The sequence below is a fragment of the Cebus imitator genome, unplaced genomic scaffold (genome assembly GCF_001604975.1).
Source record: "Cebus imitator isolate Cc_AM_T3 unplaced genomic scaffold, Cebus_imitator-1.0 Scaffold40, whole genome shotgun sequence".
Lineage (NCBI taxonomy): Eukaryota > Metazoa > Chordata > Mammalia > Primates > Cebidae > Cebus > Cebus imitator.
In genome coordinates, this window is record NW_016107355.1 from 6,121,660 (window position 1) to 6,138,573 (window position 16,914).

The 16,914-nt window shown below is 33.6% G+C and overlaps 1 protein-coding gene across 11 annotated transcripts in view; it reads right to left on the bottom strand.

Annotated features, from left to right (window-relative positions):
* The window catches only part of RAPGEF2 (Rap guanine nucleotide exchange factor 2), a 249,878-nt gene that overhangs the window by 101,137 nt on the left and 131,827 nt on the right, over positions 1 to 16,914 (bottom strand). For 9 of the 11 annotated variants that reach the window (XM_017525996.2, XM_017525999.2, XM_017525994.2 and 6 more), the window contains 2 exons: positions 14,840 to 15,007; positions 12,563 to 12,580 (listed from right to left, as the gene is read on the bottom strand). In XM_017525996.2, the coding sequence (XP_017381485.1) occupies positions 12,563 to 12,580; positions 14,840 to 15,007 (186 nt within the window). The remainder of the gene's footprint in view (positions 1 to 12,562; positions 12,581 to 14,839; positions 15,008 to 16,914) is intronic. The other 2 variants (XM_017525995.2, XM_017526000.2) reach the window with 1 other exon arrangement.

Here is a 16,914-nt window from a genome sequence, read left to right on the forward strand (position 1 = left end):
CAATATAGAAAACATTTTAAATGACACAAAAATTTCTAAAATATTTTATTGAAAAAAAAAAAGAACCTACTGAACAGCCACATGAGTTTAAGATAATATTCAGTATTCCTTTTTATAAATAAATGAATAAACAAAGTCCAATATACGCCTAATTTCTCCCTCTCCTTAGCAGGTCTAAAAGACACGGAGAGCATTTTACTATTCATATTTTAGTTACACTTTGAAATTATCAGTTACTATTATGTGGATATTTAAAAACCAAAGATAATACTAGAATATTTAATTGTAAGTATTAGATTATCATTGTTAGAATTGTTAGCAACTCGCCAGATAGTTCATATTCATGGAAGATTACATTACCTAGGTGTGTCATAAAGTAGCATTTCACATTATTAATAAAGAAAGGCATTCACTCATTAATTCTACCATGACCCCCAAGACTTTAAATGGGCTAGGACAAGAAACATGAAAACGGTGATAAAAGAGCCCATATAGCCAAGACAATACTGAGTAAAAGGAACAAAGCTGGAGGCATCATGCTACCTGACTTCAAACTATACTACAAGTCTACAGTAACCAAAATAGCATGGTACTGTTACAAAAATAGATACATAGACCAATGGAACAGAATAGAGAACTCAGAAATGAGACTGCACATCTACAACCATCTGATCTTCAAAAAATCTGACATAAACAAGCAATGGGGAAAACATTCCCTATTTAATAAATGGCACTGGAAGAACTGCGTAGCCACATGCAGAAAACTAAAACTGCCCCTTCTTACACCTTATACAAAAATTAACTCAAGATGATTAAAGACTTAAATGTTGATATGGTTTGGCTCTGCATCCCCAACCAAATCTCACTTTGTAGCTCCCATAATTCCCATGTGTTGTGAGAGGCACAAGGTGGGAGATGATCGAATCATGGGGGTGGTCTTTCCTGTGCTGTTCTCATGATAGTGAATGGGTCTCATGAGATCTGATGGTTTTAAAAACGGGAGTTTCTCTGCATAAGCTCTCTCTGCCGCCATGCATGTAAGATGTGACTTACTCTTTCCTGCCTTCTGCCATGATTGTGAGGCCTCCCCAGCCACATAGAACTTTGAGTCCAATTAAATTAAACCTCTTTCAGAAAATTGCCCAGTCTCAGATATGCCTTTATCAGCAGTGTGAAAATGAACTAATACAAATGTAAAACCAAAAACCGTTAACAATCCTAGAAGAAAAACTAGGGAATACCATTCAGGACATAGGCATGGGCAAAAATTTCATGAGAAAACACCAAAAGCAATTGGAACAAACACAAAAATTGACAAATGGAATCTAATTAAACTAAAGAGCCTTTGCAAAGAAAAAGAACATATCATCAAAGTGAACAGACAAGCGACAGAATGGGAGAAAATTTTTACAATCTATTCACCTGACAAAGGTCTAATACCCAGAGTCTGCAAGAAACGTAAAAAAAAGAACTCAAAAGAAAAAAACCTACAACTTCATTAAAAAGTGGGCAAAGGACATGAACATTTTTCAAAAAAGACACTCATGCAGCCAACAAACATATGAAAAAAACTCAACATTACTGATCATTAGAGAAATTCAAATCAAAACCACAATGAGATACCATCTCATGCCAGTCAGAATGGCTATCATTAAAAAGTCAAGAAACAACAGATGCTGGCAAAGTTGCAGAGAAAAAGGAACACTTTTGCACTGTTGGTAAGGGTATAAATTAGTTCAATCATTGTGGAAGACAGTGTGGCAATTCCTCAAAGACCTGAAGGCAGAAATACCACTTGGCCCAGCAATCCCATTACTGGGTATATACCCAATGGAATATAAATCATCCTATTATAAAGAAACACACATGCCCATGTTCACTGCAGCACTATTCACAACAGCAAAGTCATGGAATCAACCCAAAAGCCCATCAATGACAGATCGCATAATGTGTTATATATACACCATGGAATACTCTGCAGCCATAAAAAGGAACACAGACAGAGCTGGAAACCATTATCATCCTTAGCAAATTAACACAGGAACAGAAAACCAAATACTGCAAGTTCTCACCTGTAAGTGGGAACTGAACAATGAGAACACATGGACACAGGGAGGGGAACAACATACACTGTGGCCTGCGAAGGTTTGTGGGGAGAACATCAGGATAAATAAAGCTAATACATGGAGTTAATACCTAGATGATGGGTTGACAGGTGCAGCAAACCACCATGGTACACATTTACCTATGTAAAAAAGCTGCACATCCTGGACATATATCCTGGAACTTTAAATTAAATTAAAAAAAGAAATCAGAGATGAACTTCAGAAGTCACGTTGGTCAGTTCAACAGTGTGCTAGACATAAACAAAATGTACTGATCATCTATGAAATGCTTACTAAAAGATTGTCTTAAGAGCAAATGTATAATAAAACCTGTTTTCTGGACAATTTATGTTTTACTGGAAGTAAAAAGTTTTTCCAATACATAAAGCAAAATTAAAATCTGTTCAGCCAAAATTTAAAAGTATACATCACTAAATCCAGTGAATTTTTAAGATTAAAAACAAAACTAACAAGATATTAATAATACAATCAGAGTACTACAAAACATGGTATTTAAATAAAAGTAAAAACACAGTATGGAAGAAAACAAGACAACTATTTAAAGAAAAAATTTACCCAGAAACAATGCATAAACCAATGGTGACACCTTATTACATAGAATATTCATGTGGTCATTTCAGCTTTCACCAAGGGAGACCCACCATTTCAAATTTGAGGAGCAGAGACAACAACATTTCCAGTGCCTTTCCAAAGGCAGCTCTATCCCCTCAGACAATTATTTGGCTTTATAGTAGGTGATTACTGAAATCATTTTGAATGTCAGAGTAGAGTCATGAGTTGTCAATCACACCTTGTGGTAACAAGGGAAACTGGCCACTAATGTTTTAATATAAGAACAAGGAGATAGAAAAAGAATGAAAGCAGCACAAAGGTACCAGTTAAAAAAATACATTATATATTCAAAATAGAGCAAAAGAAAGTGAAGAATTCTAGAAATAATGTAAGGGGAATTTTGAGAAGAACGTTTTAAAAATGGTAACACGTCTTAATGACAGAATGACAGGGAATACATTCTGAGAAAGGCATCATTGGGTGATTTTGTCTTTGTTCAAACATCATGGAGTACTTACACAAACCTAAACGATGCTGCCTACTACATACCTAGTTAGGCTCTATGCCATAGCCTATTGCTCCTAGGTGAAAAACCTGTACAGCATGTCACTATACTGAGTCCTGTAGGCAAGTGTAATACAATGGTCAGTATTTGTATATGTAAACATACCTAAACACAGAAAAGCTACAGTAAAAATACTGTACTGTAATCTTACAGGACCAGTGTTGTATATGTGGTCCTTCACTGACAAAAATGTCATCATGCAGCATATGACTATATTTTAAGAGTCATGCTGACCGAGCGTGATGGCTCATGCCTGTAATCCCAGCACTTTGGGAGGTTGAGATGGGGAGATCACCTGAGGTCAGGAGTTCAAGACCAGCCTGGCCAAAATGATGAAACCTTGTCTCTAATAAAAACACAAAACTTAGCCAGGCATGGTGGCATGTGCCTGTATAGTCCCAGCTACTTGGGACGCTGAGGTGGGAGAATCACTTGAACCCAGGAGGCAGAGGTTGCAGTGAGCAGAGATTGTGCCACTGCACTCCACTCCAGCCTGGGCAACAGAGCAAGTCTTTGTCTAAAAAAAAAGAGTCATGCTGTATTATGTATTAGGTACAGATTTTAAACTTGTCAGCTTCCACAATAGCATATGCCAATTCCTTAACATCTCCTTCCCCTAACACTCTACTGGTTCTGTTTCTCTGCAGAACTCTGACTAATATACTATACAAATAAAATCTGAAGAACCAGTGAATCAAACCTGTAAGAGGCTAGTTCACAAAGCATGGTCTCAGGTCCCCAAGACTCTTAAGTAGTTCATAAAGTCAAACTGTGTTTTCATTTTGACACTAAAATGCTATGTGCTTTTTTTTTCCCACTGTGCTGATGTGCAAAAGCAAAAATGGATACAACCTGACTGATATCTTAGCATATATCAAAACGCTGGCATCCCTACTATTATGTAACCACTGTATTACCAATATGGTCATTGTATTCTTTACCTTCTTTACCACCACTCACAGTGGCAAAAAAAAAAAAAAAAAAAAAAAAAAAAAAAAAAAAAGCCAGTATTAAAGTGTCTTAGATAAAGCAGTAATAATTAACTGCATTAAATCTCCACCTACTAGTATAAGTCCTTTTAATATTCTGTATGATGAAGTGAGAAGTTTGCATAAAGCACTTTTGTTACAATGTACAATGGTTGTCTCAAGGGAAAAATGTGCAATTATTTAAGTTCTGAGTGAACTAGCCCCTTTTTTCACAGAAAAACATTTTTATTTGAAAGGACAAATAAAAAAAAAACTATGGTTATTCAGACTTGGGTATCTGGCAGATATTTTCTAAAAATGAACAAAATGAGCTTGTCACTTGAAGAAAAACAGCTGATAGTGCTTTGCTAATGATAAAACTTGAAGTTTCAACCAAAAGAATTTTGAAAAACATATCTAACACACTAAGTTTGGCAGCTTTTTAATAATTAAAGCCCTTTCTTTATGAGACCTGTGGTGATATTAACAAATGTGATTTTTCTTTATATTGTATAATGGGCCAAAATTCAGAAGACTGTTTAACCCAGTGACCAATGCATGATGTTACAAAAGCATGCGTAAGTAAAAAGATCCTTTCAATGTGCAAGTAAGACCAATGGATTTTAATAAAAGAGAATAAGGAAAGTTCACTAACATGGTTTTAAATTCCTCATTGCAACTAATCTTTCAGAAACCACTACTGGTTGAATTTTGGTGCAGCCTTTCAAAGAACATCCACAATTATTTTTGAAAGCTGTTAAAATACTGTTCCCTTTTCCAACTATCTATGCATGTGAAGCCAGATTTTCTTCATATACTTTATATACTTCAACCAGAACAGCATATCACAACAGACTGAATACAGACATGAGAATCCGACTATGAGATCAATAGTAAACATACTTGCTAAAGTATAAAACACTATCATTCTTCTTATAAATTTTTGTTTTATGAAACATTTTCCCCTTGAAAACTCTCATGTTAATGTGTAATAGGTTTACTACTATTTTTAAATTAATCAATGGATACATATTTAAAACTTACTCTGTTTCAATATCTAATATGGTAAATAGCAGAGAGAAACAAAAGCTCACTAGAGCCAAGGTAAAATTTTAGAAGTTTAAAGGAGTCCAGAGATGAAACTGAAAACTGCTGCAACTAGAAAACAATCAGCCTCTCTTAGCTGATGCGAAAGAATGCACAGTTATCAACTGTCCTTAGATTTCCTGTTTACACTCACTTCAGCAGAACCCTCTGATTGACACCTTAATCCACTTGCAGAATGCTAGCCATTCTTTCACTCTAACCAAAGTTAATACTAAAAGTTAGGCAAAGGTTTATACCAAAGAGTAGTTTTTAAACTGAGCTGTCAAGTGCTCCTCAATAATGCCCATTGTAAAGGACATCAAGAATATCAGTGATGTTCAAGTATTCTCTACATCCCAGCTGGTTAGGGATATGTTTATTTCATAAATTAACAAATGTCAAAATGATCCTTTCTAAGAACTTTCCTGAGTGTTCCAAAAGTTCTGACAATTCAAACAGCTTTTAAAAGGTTCAGTTTAAAAATTTTTTATAAAGAAATATAATGCCGGGTGCCTATAATCCCAGCACTTTGGGAGGCCAAGGCAGGCAGATCGCTTGCACTCAGGAGTTTGAACCCAGCCTGGGCAACATGGCGACACCCTGTCTCTACAAAAAAACACAAAAATGAGCCGAGCATGCTGGCTCATGCCTGTAGTCTCAGCTACTAGGGAGGCACAGGTGGGAGGATTTCCTAAGCCTGGGAAGCAGAGGTTGCAGTGAGCCAAGATCATGCCACTGCACTCCAGCTTGGGTGACAAAGCAAGAGATCCTGTCTCAAAAGAAGAAAACAAAACAAAAAAAGAGAAATATAGAAGTGTGCCAATAATTTGTGAAAGGGAAACGTTACAATTTATTTTGAGGTTTTGACTTTATTTTCCAACACTCTCAAACGCCTTCTGCATTGTATCAAAACCACAGATGAAAGATTACCATCGCTATTTTCATAGACATTTGAGTAAGAATCAAGATACCCTGAGTATTTTCTTTTTTATCCTCAAATATTTCCCTTTGTAACTACTATTTATTCCAAAGGAGCAATTCATATTACAGATTGGTCCACTCTGCTGCCATACCATTTCTCCGCTAGGCCAGCTATTCCAAATGTCATATTACATCCAACTACCACCTGTCTTCCACTTAATTATTATTATTATTTTTATTTTTCCATAAGTTATTTGGGTACAGGTGGTATTTGGTTACAAGAGTAAGTTCTTTAGTGGTGAACTGTGAGATCTTGGTGCACCCGTCAACCGAGCAGTATACACTGCACCATATATGTTGTCTTCTGTCTTCCACTTAAAAGGAAGGTTTAAGGTAGTAGGAGAGGATATCTGATCATTTACTGAGTCCATAAGAAATTGCTCTAATACAATTATGCAATAAGGTTTTTAAAATAGATTCTCAATTACTTTTCCCCCAAATAGCTTTAAAGGTATTTTTTAGCCTATGTGTAATTTTACTTTTTTTGCCATATTTCCCAATATGAGTAATTTTAATTATCACAAAGGATGCTAGGTGGTACATCTGTGAAATGGATATGCTCAGTCAGGCCAAAGTTTACTATTAATATACTTAACACTACTGAGCTGTACCATAAAAACATTATGATGGTAACATTAATGTTATTTGGGTTTCTTTAACCAAAAAAGAAAAACAATTAACTTACATATTTTAAATACGTGAAAGTTGTATGGCATGTGAATTCTATCTCAAAGAAGCTGTTACTGAAAAAAAGAAGTGGAGGTTTGTCCCTGATCAGTTTTTTTAAAAAGTTTACTATTAAAATACTACAGATAATACTGCCTAACTAAATTTTTCAGAGAAAATAAGGTGGAAATTTTATATACATAAATATATATAGTATTATTAGGTATTTTAATTATCTTAATATAAAGAATTAAAAAATTCCCTTTCACAAGTGATTTAAAACCTAACATCTATACACTCCATAAAATGCTAGAGTTTCGTCCAGAGGTCAACAATATCTTACAGCTAACAGAGCGGCACTTCAGGCTAATAATGTTTTAAAACTGCATTCAAAACCAAATGAGGGTATTTCCAAGCACCTGATATTTCAAACAGTGAAAACAGACAACTTACAACAGATAACTGTAAAAAGATCAATTCAGCACTGGCAGAAAATAGGTCTGAATATCAAAGTAGATTTTTCCAAAGAGACATTTTTAAAATCAGCCTGTAGCTCTGCAAAATCTCATGACAAAAAAAAAAATCACATGATAAGAAATCAAACAGTTGAAGATGAAAAGCATCTTCGCTGTTGCAATTAAAAGCTAAATTTTAGCCAAGTATATTTAAAACATGTACAAGCGCAGAGAGCCACTAGTGTTCACAGGCAGAGGCAAGACAAAGTGGCAGTGATCTTTTTGACAAGTAAATTGCTTGAAATATTGCATGACTTACTACACAACACCCTTATTACTTTCAATTTCCAAGTGCAACCAAAAGATGGGTCCAATTATGACATCGATACAAGCTTTCTTTCAAAATGGAATGAAAGAACAGTAAATCCCAGTGGACACCGGAGTTCTGTAGCAGAGATGATGTAATATATAAAAATAGACATCCTTCAACAGAAGCTGATACTTGGGTAAACAGCACACTGCATACCATTCTCAACTGCCTTGCATGAATTTACAATGCATGCTGTTAATAGCATGAGAAATCATTTTATTTTTAAAATTATTTCCTGATTTACATTTCAATTTCTGTACACTCTATAGTGTAATTTCCCAATCCATATAAATTAAGTCAACATAAATACCCAATTATAACCGCAAGAAAGAAAATTAGTTCCACCAAAGCAAGGAGGTTGAGACCACTGTAGCAGCTTTAACATGCTGCATTTTGCCAGAAATTGCAGCACACACAGCACAGTACTGATACATCCACCTATTGTTCAGAGACTTTTCCACAGGGAGCTTTCTGCAGGATGTTAAAATGCAACATGATCTAGGGTAAAGAGGAGCTAGTAAATCTGCCGATAATGGCCGTGAAAAGCAAAGGATACTTTTGACACCACTCTCCAAAGACACTTCTGATGAAACATAAAGCATCAGGCGTCCAAATAATAAATTTTAGTAAAATCTGTGTGTGGGGGGGTTATCACTCTCTAACACTCTCTCCGCATTCTCTTTTCCATTCTTTATTACCTAATTCAGTTTTTACATTTCTATTTAGCTTTCCTGGATTAAAGAATAATATGCTTCAAACTAGTCCACCTCAAACTCTCACTGAAGTGTTTGTATTCATATAGTCATTAAACACTATTGAAATACAAAGTACTGCCCACAAAGCAAATCATCAGAAATTAATGAATTAGAGCTAAAGCTTTATTTTAAAATGTAAATTATTTCTACTTTCTTCCCCTGAATAACACTTAAACCCCTCACCTTTCATTCTTACTCTAGTTGCCACTACTTCCATTTCCATCACTTGTGGTCCCCGTCTTGGGGAGACGGTTACAATCCCTATACCCAAAATCTATCGCATCTTGGAACCAGATTAATTTATTTAAATGTAAACCTCAGTATGCCATACCTCTGTTGCAGTCTCTTTGGTGTTACTCACAGTCATGAAAAAAGTTCAGCTTTCAATGTGGCTTTCAAAAACCCTATGACCACTCAACATCTAAATCTTTGAACAAATAAGATTCTTTCTGTACAAAACATTTTTATTTGAGCCAAGACATTAGGGTGGTTGATGAGACCATCCCTGACTCCTTTAGGGGCCTTGGGTGTGTACCATTTATTTAACTGTATTCCCTGTGAGACTATAAAGGTAAAGGGGGCAGATTCTGTGTTGCAGACTTTTATATATCTAGAGTCTGGGACAGCCTGAAACACAGTGGGCACTCAATAAATATTTGTTAAATGACCAAAAATGAAAATACTGAGCTTTCTTCTCTCTGATACAACAATTAAAATACAAAAATTTCCTGAAACTCCACCCTATTATAATTCACAGAGAAACACTGATAATAATATTGAAGACAAGCCTTCAGGTCCAATTAAGCAAACAAATGCTTCATAAATTTAAATTTTAAAAGAAAAAAAATTAAGATAACTGAGAAATTTCCCCTGGATTTGAATAATATATATATATACACACACATACCGATTTGTATCATATTAATTATAGCCAGGTGTGATAGTATATGAACTGAAGGTAAAATCTGAAATATTCTAGGAAATTTACTAGCTATACAAGTCATTATATACTGCTCAAAATATATCTCTTATTTTAAGTAGCAAATACTGAGTCAAACCTAAGGAAACCTCAGTAAAAAACTGAATAAAATATAAATGACAAAGCAAAAACAGGACATGGGTAAAAATATTGCCTACTTCTAATTTAAGAACATTAACTTGAGTCGAAAAGCCTAAATGTCAAATAAATGTGCACAACAGAAACTAAATGCTGTAATGTTTTCATTTGTTTCAATAACCAAATTATTTTTGAAACTAACCAAAACTACCATGAAGTCTTTAACTGAAGGAGAAACCAACTTAAATCTATCTCGAGAAAAATATTGACCTCAGAGATATATAAGATATATCCTAGGAATGGTTATATCTTATATACCCAATTTAAGAAATAGAATTTGTCTTGTATTATACAGAATAATAACCTTATTTTAATAATGGGACTGATTTTCATAAGCCTCATATATGAATCAATTTTATTACACTGCAGCCACATTTTAAAAATATTGTATTATCACTGACCACAATAAAAATTATTTACATAAATTTTAATATTATATGGCATTCAACTTAGATTATATTAACTTAATTTTATATAATATTTTCTATTACTTTTGCATATTCTCTCCCAAGAACATTAACCTCATCTACTGGAAAATTCAATGTATCTTTATAAAACAGTACTCTAGACTGTATATTCACACTGTAGAAAAGGACTACTAATAAAATGTTTGGGAGATATCCTTTTACATGACCAATGAGTTTTTTATTATTTAAAAAATTTTGCATTGACTGAAACTTTATGTTTTATTTACACTGTTCAAATTCTCCTGATTCAGATTTGGATAAAGTGGAGTCATATTTTTTGGTAAGTAGGAGTGGGGGTGTGGGGTCAATCAGAACTTTAAAGTGTGGAGAGCATTTTTGACATTGCCACCAGGCTAGGAAGGATGGAAATTATGAAATGTCAGTAGGGACACATAACCTCTACAGTTTGGCCAAGTTTTCTTCACTCTTTAGTCTAATATCTCTCTGTATAGTTTTCCTCTTTCCAAACCAGGAAAATTGAAGAGCTGGGTTTTTTCCTCATTAAAATCACAGAAGGAATAGATGATGAAGGAGGAATATACCAGCTTCCCACGTCATTCCGAAAAGGTAAAAGTTAAAATGGTCCTTCCTCTCCTCTCCGTTTTTATTATGAAATTCAGATTTTCCTACCCACACAAACTTCTAGAATAAATTGCTGATCAATACAGAGAAGGCTTGAAACCATGGGTAAATAAACATAGTTTTCTTCTCCTGCCCTATTCTGAACCTGGAGACAAGGTAAACTTGTACCACGCCAAGTCCCAAGATAGTCTCTTTAGTGACAGACCCCAAATCTTCCAGCCTCTGCCAGAAACCTTATTACCTGTCTCTATAATCTACTCACTCTAAGACTGAAAATTCATGCTAAATCTTATTTTTTAGCCATTTTAAATACAGCCTCAATCTCAACTCATCAAAATGTAAGAAAATGCTAATGAAAGCCATCTCTAATCCTCCTTTCTCACTGCATTTTAAAATGCTATTCTCTCTGCAAACCTCACACACTTGCCTTGAAAAATGTCCCAAAAACACACTACATGGACGGTTTCTGAAGAAAATCATTATAATCCATTTTAAACTATTGCAACACATCTAATTTTAAAAAGTGTACATAAGGTACAGATCATAACTCAGTGTACATTTTAAATTAATTCTAAGTAGGAATTAGACTGGCAATTTATGCTAAAAAAAAAAAGAGGAGGATCAATTACATACTGATTTATCTTTTAAAGTATTATGTTATATATATTTTAAGTATACTCTTTCCAGAGAAAAGCTCAAAACACCGATGTACAAAAAACTGTGTACAATTTTTAAATTTTATTTAACTTACATAAAATTTTTAAATTATATAAAAATGTTTTAGATTTACCACATCATTTAAAAATTAGTAGTGCTTTCAAAAACCAATATAGCAATCATGCCACCTGTGGAATTCTTACATGTATTCTCTAGAGTATGTACAGAACATAAAGGAACTGCCTCATTTTAATTTGAAAAATTATACGTAAAATTCATACTTTTAGGCAAAGTTACTCTAATAGCCAAAGATATACTGACGATAGATATCCCCTAATGTGAATAAATTATTCATTATATTTTCTCTATACAGTAATAAAACACAACCATAAAATGCTACTAGTTACTTAACCAATTAGTTTTTAGAAATAAATCAGTTTTTCTTCCTTGACTCAAAATTCCCTGGTAATAAACCCAAATGTAATCTAGACCTTCAAGAAATCACACTGAAAATCATAGATTTTAGTACTTAGTACAGTACTTTAGTCATGTACTTTAGTACTTAGTACATTACTTAGTCATGCACTGGCATGAAAGAAGTGAGCAAGGAGATTAATACAGACCTCGATTAAAATGCAGTATGACATAAAAGCATGAAATCTTGTTAAAAACAAAGTACAAATAAGAAAATACAAGAGATTTTAAACTTTGTTTTCTTTTTGACTAAGTTTTTAAAAAAAAAATCTGACTGAAATTTTACCAGTGGCCTCCCAAAATGTTCTCCATATTGGGATTCCTGAACTTTAAAGTTTTCATCTATAGCATTTAAAATGTAAGTTTCTAATGAATTTCCCATAAGCTTTCACATAAAAAGGAAAAAAAATCCTTTATGTCTGCCTGCCTTTCTCTTTTCATTTTTTTATTTGCAAAGAGGTTAGCTGTTCCATTCATTTTTTAAGTGCTCCATTCATATTTAAAAATAAGTAGCTTGCACTTGAATTCTTTCTTCAACATGGACAATCCATCCCCAGGTCTATACACATAAGCAGCCTATTCTACCACCCAAACCACTGACAGTTTCAAAGTAAATCAGGGCAAAATGCAAAAGGACAAGGCCAAGCAAAACATATCAATATTATAAATTCATTAGTAACAGTGCAAATTCACACACAAACTTAGGGTTAGTGTCAGGAGACCACACACAAATTACAATACCTGAGATTTAGTGCATTCCTTTGAGCCAAAATGAAATGAGTGCCATAAAGGAGGAAAGGAAAAGATGAACATTATCAGACATGCTATATTACATTTGCCAAAATGAAGATAATGTTAAATTAGGTTAAGAATGATCATATAGAATCGGCTATATGTATAATGCTTTCCATGTTCTTTAGCCATGCACTTTCAATGCACTTGCAATCACTTTAAATCACCTGTGAAGTTGATCATGCAATTCTTCTAAATAAACTTTTCACCCTCAGTCCTTCCCTATTAGCCAATTTCTTTCAAAGAGAACTATTTCTGTTAAGAATAAATAAGTATGACGTAGGGCTAATAAAGAATAATAATTTCTATGTGATTCTTTTTACTATGTGGTATCATATATACAAAACAAAATTTTGTGATCTTCCTATATAAAAATTATGTATTAATTTAATAAGAAAATATAATTACAATGTCATTTACACCTCAAAAAGGATGCAACTCTTATGATCATGTTGTTGCCAATCTTAACTCACTTAATAAAATTAATATCACATGTCACGTATTAGTAAACCAGTATATGATTCATTAGTAAACAAGCCAAATTTTTCATTCTAGTATTGAATTTTCCCTAAAAGTATCTGTTGGCTAGGTAAGGCATTCTTAAAAATCCACTAAAAAAAGTCTTGTAACTTATAATAAAAGAAATACATTTTTTAAAACAAATAATGAAAGGGGAGCCTAAGGAAACTGAATGAAGCTTTCCATAAAGGGAGAAACCCTGGGGGCACGGGGGGAGAAACAGTTATTAAATGGCCCACCCAACTAAACTGTGACAAATATGACTATAAAAACAAACCAACCAACTTTAACACTACATTTAAATAATCCATACTCCCACTGATTATTTTAGTTAAAAAACTAATCTGGAAAAACAATTCCAAAGCAGAAAAAAATTAATATTAATGTTAGGTTAAAATATTATCTGTGTTGCACTATTAACATGTGTAACTATTTTTAATACATATTTCCTTCTTTCATAATGCTATATCAACCCTAAAAATATTACCTTCTTTTATGGACAATGGTAACAAAAAAACCTTTCATGGTTTTTTAATACTAAGTCTCTCCAACAGACAAAGATGTCTTTGTGAGAAGCAAAAAGCAATCCTTTCCAAATGAGTTCAATGAAATGATTCAACTATGAAATTCATGTTAAACTAAAATACTTCATGGGTAGCAAGAAGAGGAGGCAAGTTGCTAGTGGTCAAAACCACATTAAGTATTCAAATATAAAGAGCTCTCTGAGAAACAGAATATATGAAGTGTGGGTATAAGATATGTCATTTAAACATAATAAAAATTGAGTAAATAATTTTAAGTCTATATACATTTCCCCATGCATTTTGTATTTATACTTATTTGCAGAAAGAAAGAAAAAGGTAAGGAAAATAACTGGGGAAAGTAAAATAGTTGTTATTATCTATTTTTATTTTAAAATTAATTTTACATAAAAAACTACTCAATAGCATATACATAAACGATCTTTCACATTATTACAACGTACTCAGGAATTAAGCTACTTTGTTCTTAAAAAACAAAGCAATAAGAAAAATAAGGCTTTAAAGTGACTTTATTGAGATCTGGAACAAAGCACTCATTATCTGTGTCTTGGTTTTCTCAAACATAAAAAGCAGTTTATTTTTCAATGTTTATGACATAAATGACAATCAACCGGGTTATGTCTGCCTGCCTTTAAGAGAATCTTGGAACCTATTAGAAATATTTCAGGGCATCTTCACATTGAGATTTTAAAAAGCATTATTTCAAATTATTCTTACTTCACTGCATTAAAAAATAAATCTCAGATATTCTCAAAAAGGTATAAAAAGCTATAAAAAAGGTAATTTTTTCATATCTACTTTTAAAATGGAAAACAAGTATGATAGCGGGTATTTCGGTTGAGAGTGAAGATTGGAGTGCACAGGAGGTGGCTACAATGTTGATTAAGGTAAAACTACTTAAAATATTCCAATGACAATTATAAGAAAGCTGATCTTCAGAAAACAATTTAAGAAATAAAGGAGCTAGCAAAGTCTGTTGACATCTTATTTCAATGTCTTTTAAAAACTAATCATATCATGTTTGTTTCCAGCAAAATCTATTTAGTATACTTAATGTATAAATATCATTGAAAAGATTTGTCAAAAATTGAAAATTTAGTTTCTTTTCACAAAACCTCAACAGAAAACTAGAAATAGATAAAAATATTATATTTGTATAACTTACCGTGTGATAGCCTCTAGGCAAAGGAGGTTTGCCCATGGGATAAGGATCCACAGTGTCAATAATTGTTTGTCTTTCACCTTTCTGGTTGATTTTTCTAAATCTCCTTCGAGACTGTCTATGGGAAGCTTGACGCTGAAAATATTCTTCATTTTCATCCATATAGTCCACCTGAAATAAAACCCCCAAAAATTTCATTTCTCCAAACACAACATTCCATATTAATACTAGATACAGAAAGAAACTTACAGATAACCCATATTCAATCATCTTGCAAAGACATCTGTGGACAAACTAAAACTTCAAAATGTCTTTGAACTTCTCTGGAACTAACTGGTTTTGAGTAACATTTCTTTTATGAGGAGGCATTTTCAGTTCCACTTAGGATAATATGGGTAACTCTTGAATTTCCTGTAGTTTCAAAGGGAAGGATATTTTCAGCAGTCTTTGTACTGATTTATTAGTGAAAGATCTCACAGGATACATTACCACACATTATGAAGGCAACTGCCACACTGTCTTAAGCAAAGTGGGAAACCCCCCCACCCCCATGGAAATCTGTAAAACCTCCAAATCCTGAATGACTCAAACAGGACTGCTAACAGAATGGCTTTGGTAGGTTATGCAAGGGTTTCTCTTTCTACTTTCGTCCCATAGCTTCAGTTTCTTTTTTTATTAATAGTGTTGTTTAAAGTAATTCCTCATTTAAAAAATTTTTAGGCCAGCACTTTGGGAGGCCAAGGCAGGCAGATCATGAGGTCAGGAGCTTGAGATCAGCCTGGCCAACATGGTGAAACCCCGTCTCTACTAAAGATATAAAAAATTAGCTGGGCGTGGTGGAACATGCCTGTAATCCCACCTACTCGAGACGCTGAGGCAGGAGAATTGCTTGAACCCAGGAGGCAGAGGTTGCAGTGAGCTGAGATTGTGCTATTGCACTGGGTATCAGGCCAAGACTGGGTGTCAGGCCAAGATTCCAAAAAAAAAAAAAAAAAAAAATTTTTTTTTTTTTTTTTAAGAAACGCTGATAATGAACACAGAACAAAAGTTACATTAGGTTATTCCTCACGCAACTGCTCGTAATGGAGGCATGTTTAGGTTACAAAACTGTTCTCATGCCAGCAAATCTAGTAGTTTGTGTATAATCAGTAAGTATAAAATACCCAATTTTAAAGACTAAAAATCCTTCAGAGAAATCTAAAAATAGCAGCAACAAAGGATAAAATCTCAAGGAAATATCTAGACTATCTACTGTTACAAAGTGCTATGTATCTGCCTACATTCTTCCCAATCCTAAATCCTTACTCATAACTATGCTACTTTCTCACTTGAGTACATTTAGTAAAATTTTACCAATTATTTTAGTGACTTCTGCAAAAAGTTTGGTAGCTTTGATGAGGAAGTTCTCATTTCTGACAGAATTCCTCTCCTACATCATAGGGGAAAACCCTACATCTTCCCTGAAAAGAGACCTAGCTAGAATTGTTTACCAAATACTTTACTAAATGTGAATAAAAGTTTCCATCATCATCTTTATTTGGTCATCATTTACTTTACAAGATCTTCCTTCCCAACTACAATGCTGGATGGGGACAGTAAGAATATCAACTGAATGTCTAAGCTGGGAAACTCCCCTTTTACCTCAATTTATTTTTGTTACTAATTTTTTTATAGGGTACATATTATCCTATCTTAATATCATTCTTATACAGTAAGAAAAAAAATGATAGGGTTGGTTTTTAGCTTCAAGGAAAATAATTATGTTGCTAGTATCTATTTTAATAATGTGTTCTATGTATAATCTCTCTTAATAAATGTTTTAAGTCACAAAATTCCATTAAAAAAGAGAAAAGATGTCAACAGAGTGTTTAGCATAATAGTCCCCAAAATTTCCTTTTAATTACTTGAAATAATTCAAATGATGTTCTTGTATTTTTAAAAATAAAAAATAATTCCTCATTTAAAAAATCTTAGAGGCCGGGGGCGGTGGCTCAAGCCTGTAATCCCAGCACTTTGGGAGGCCGCGGCGGGTGGATCACGAGGTCAAGAGATCGAGACCATCCTGGTCAACATGGTGA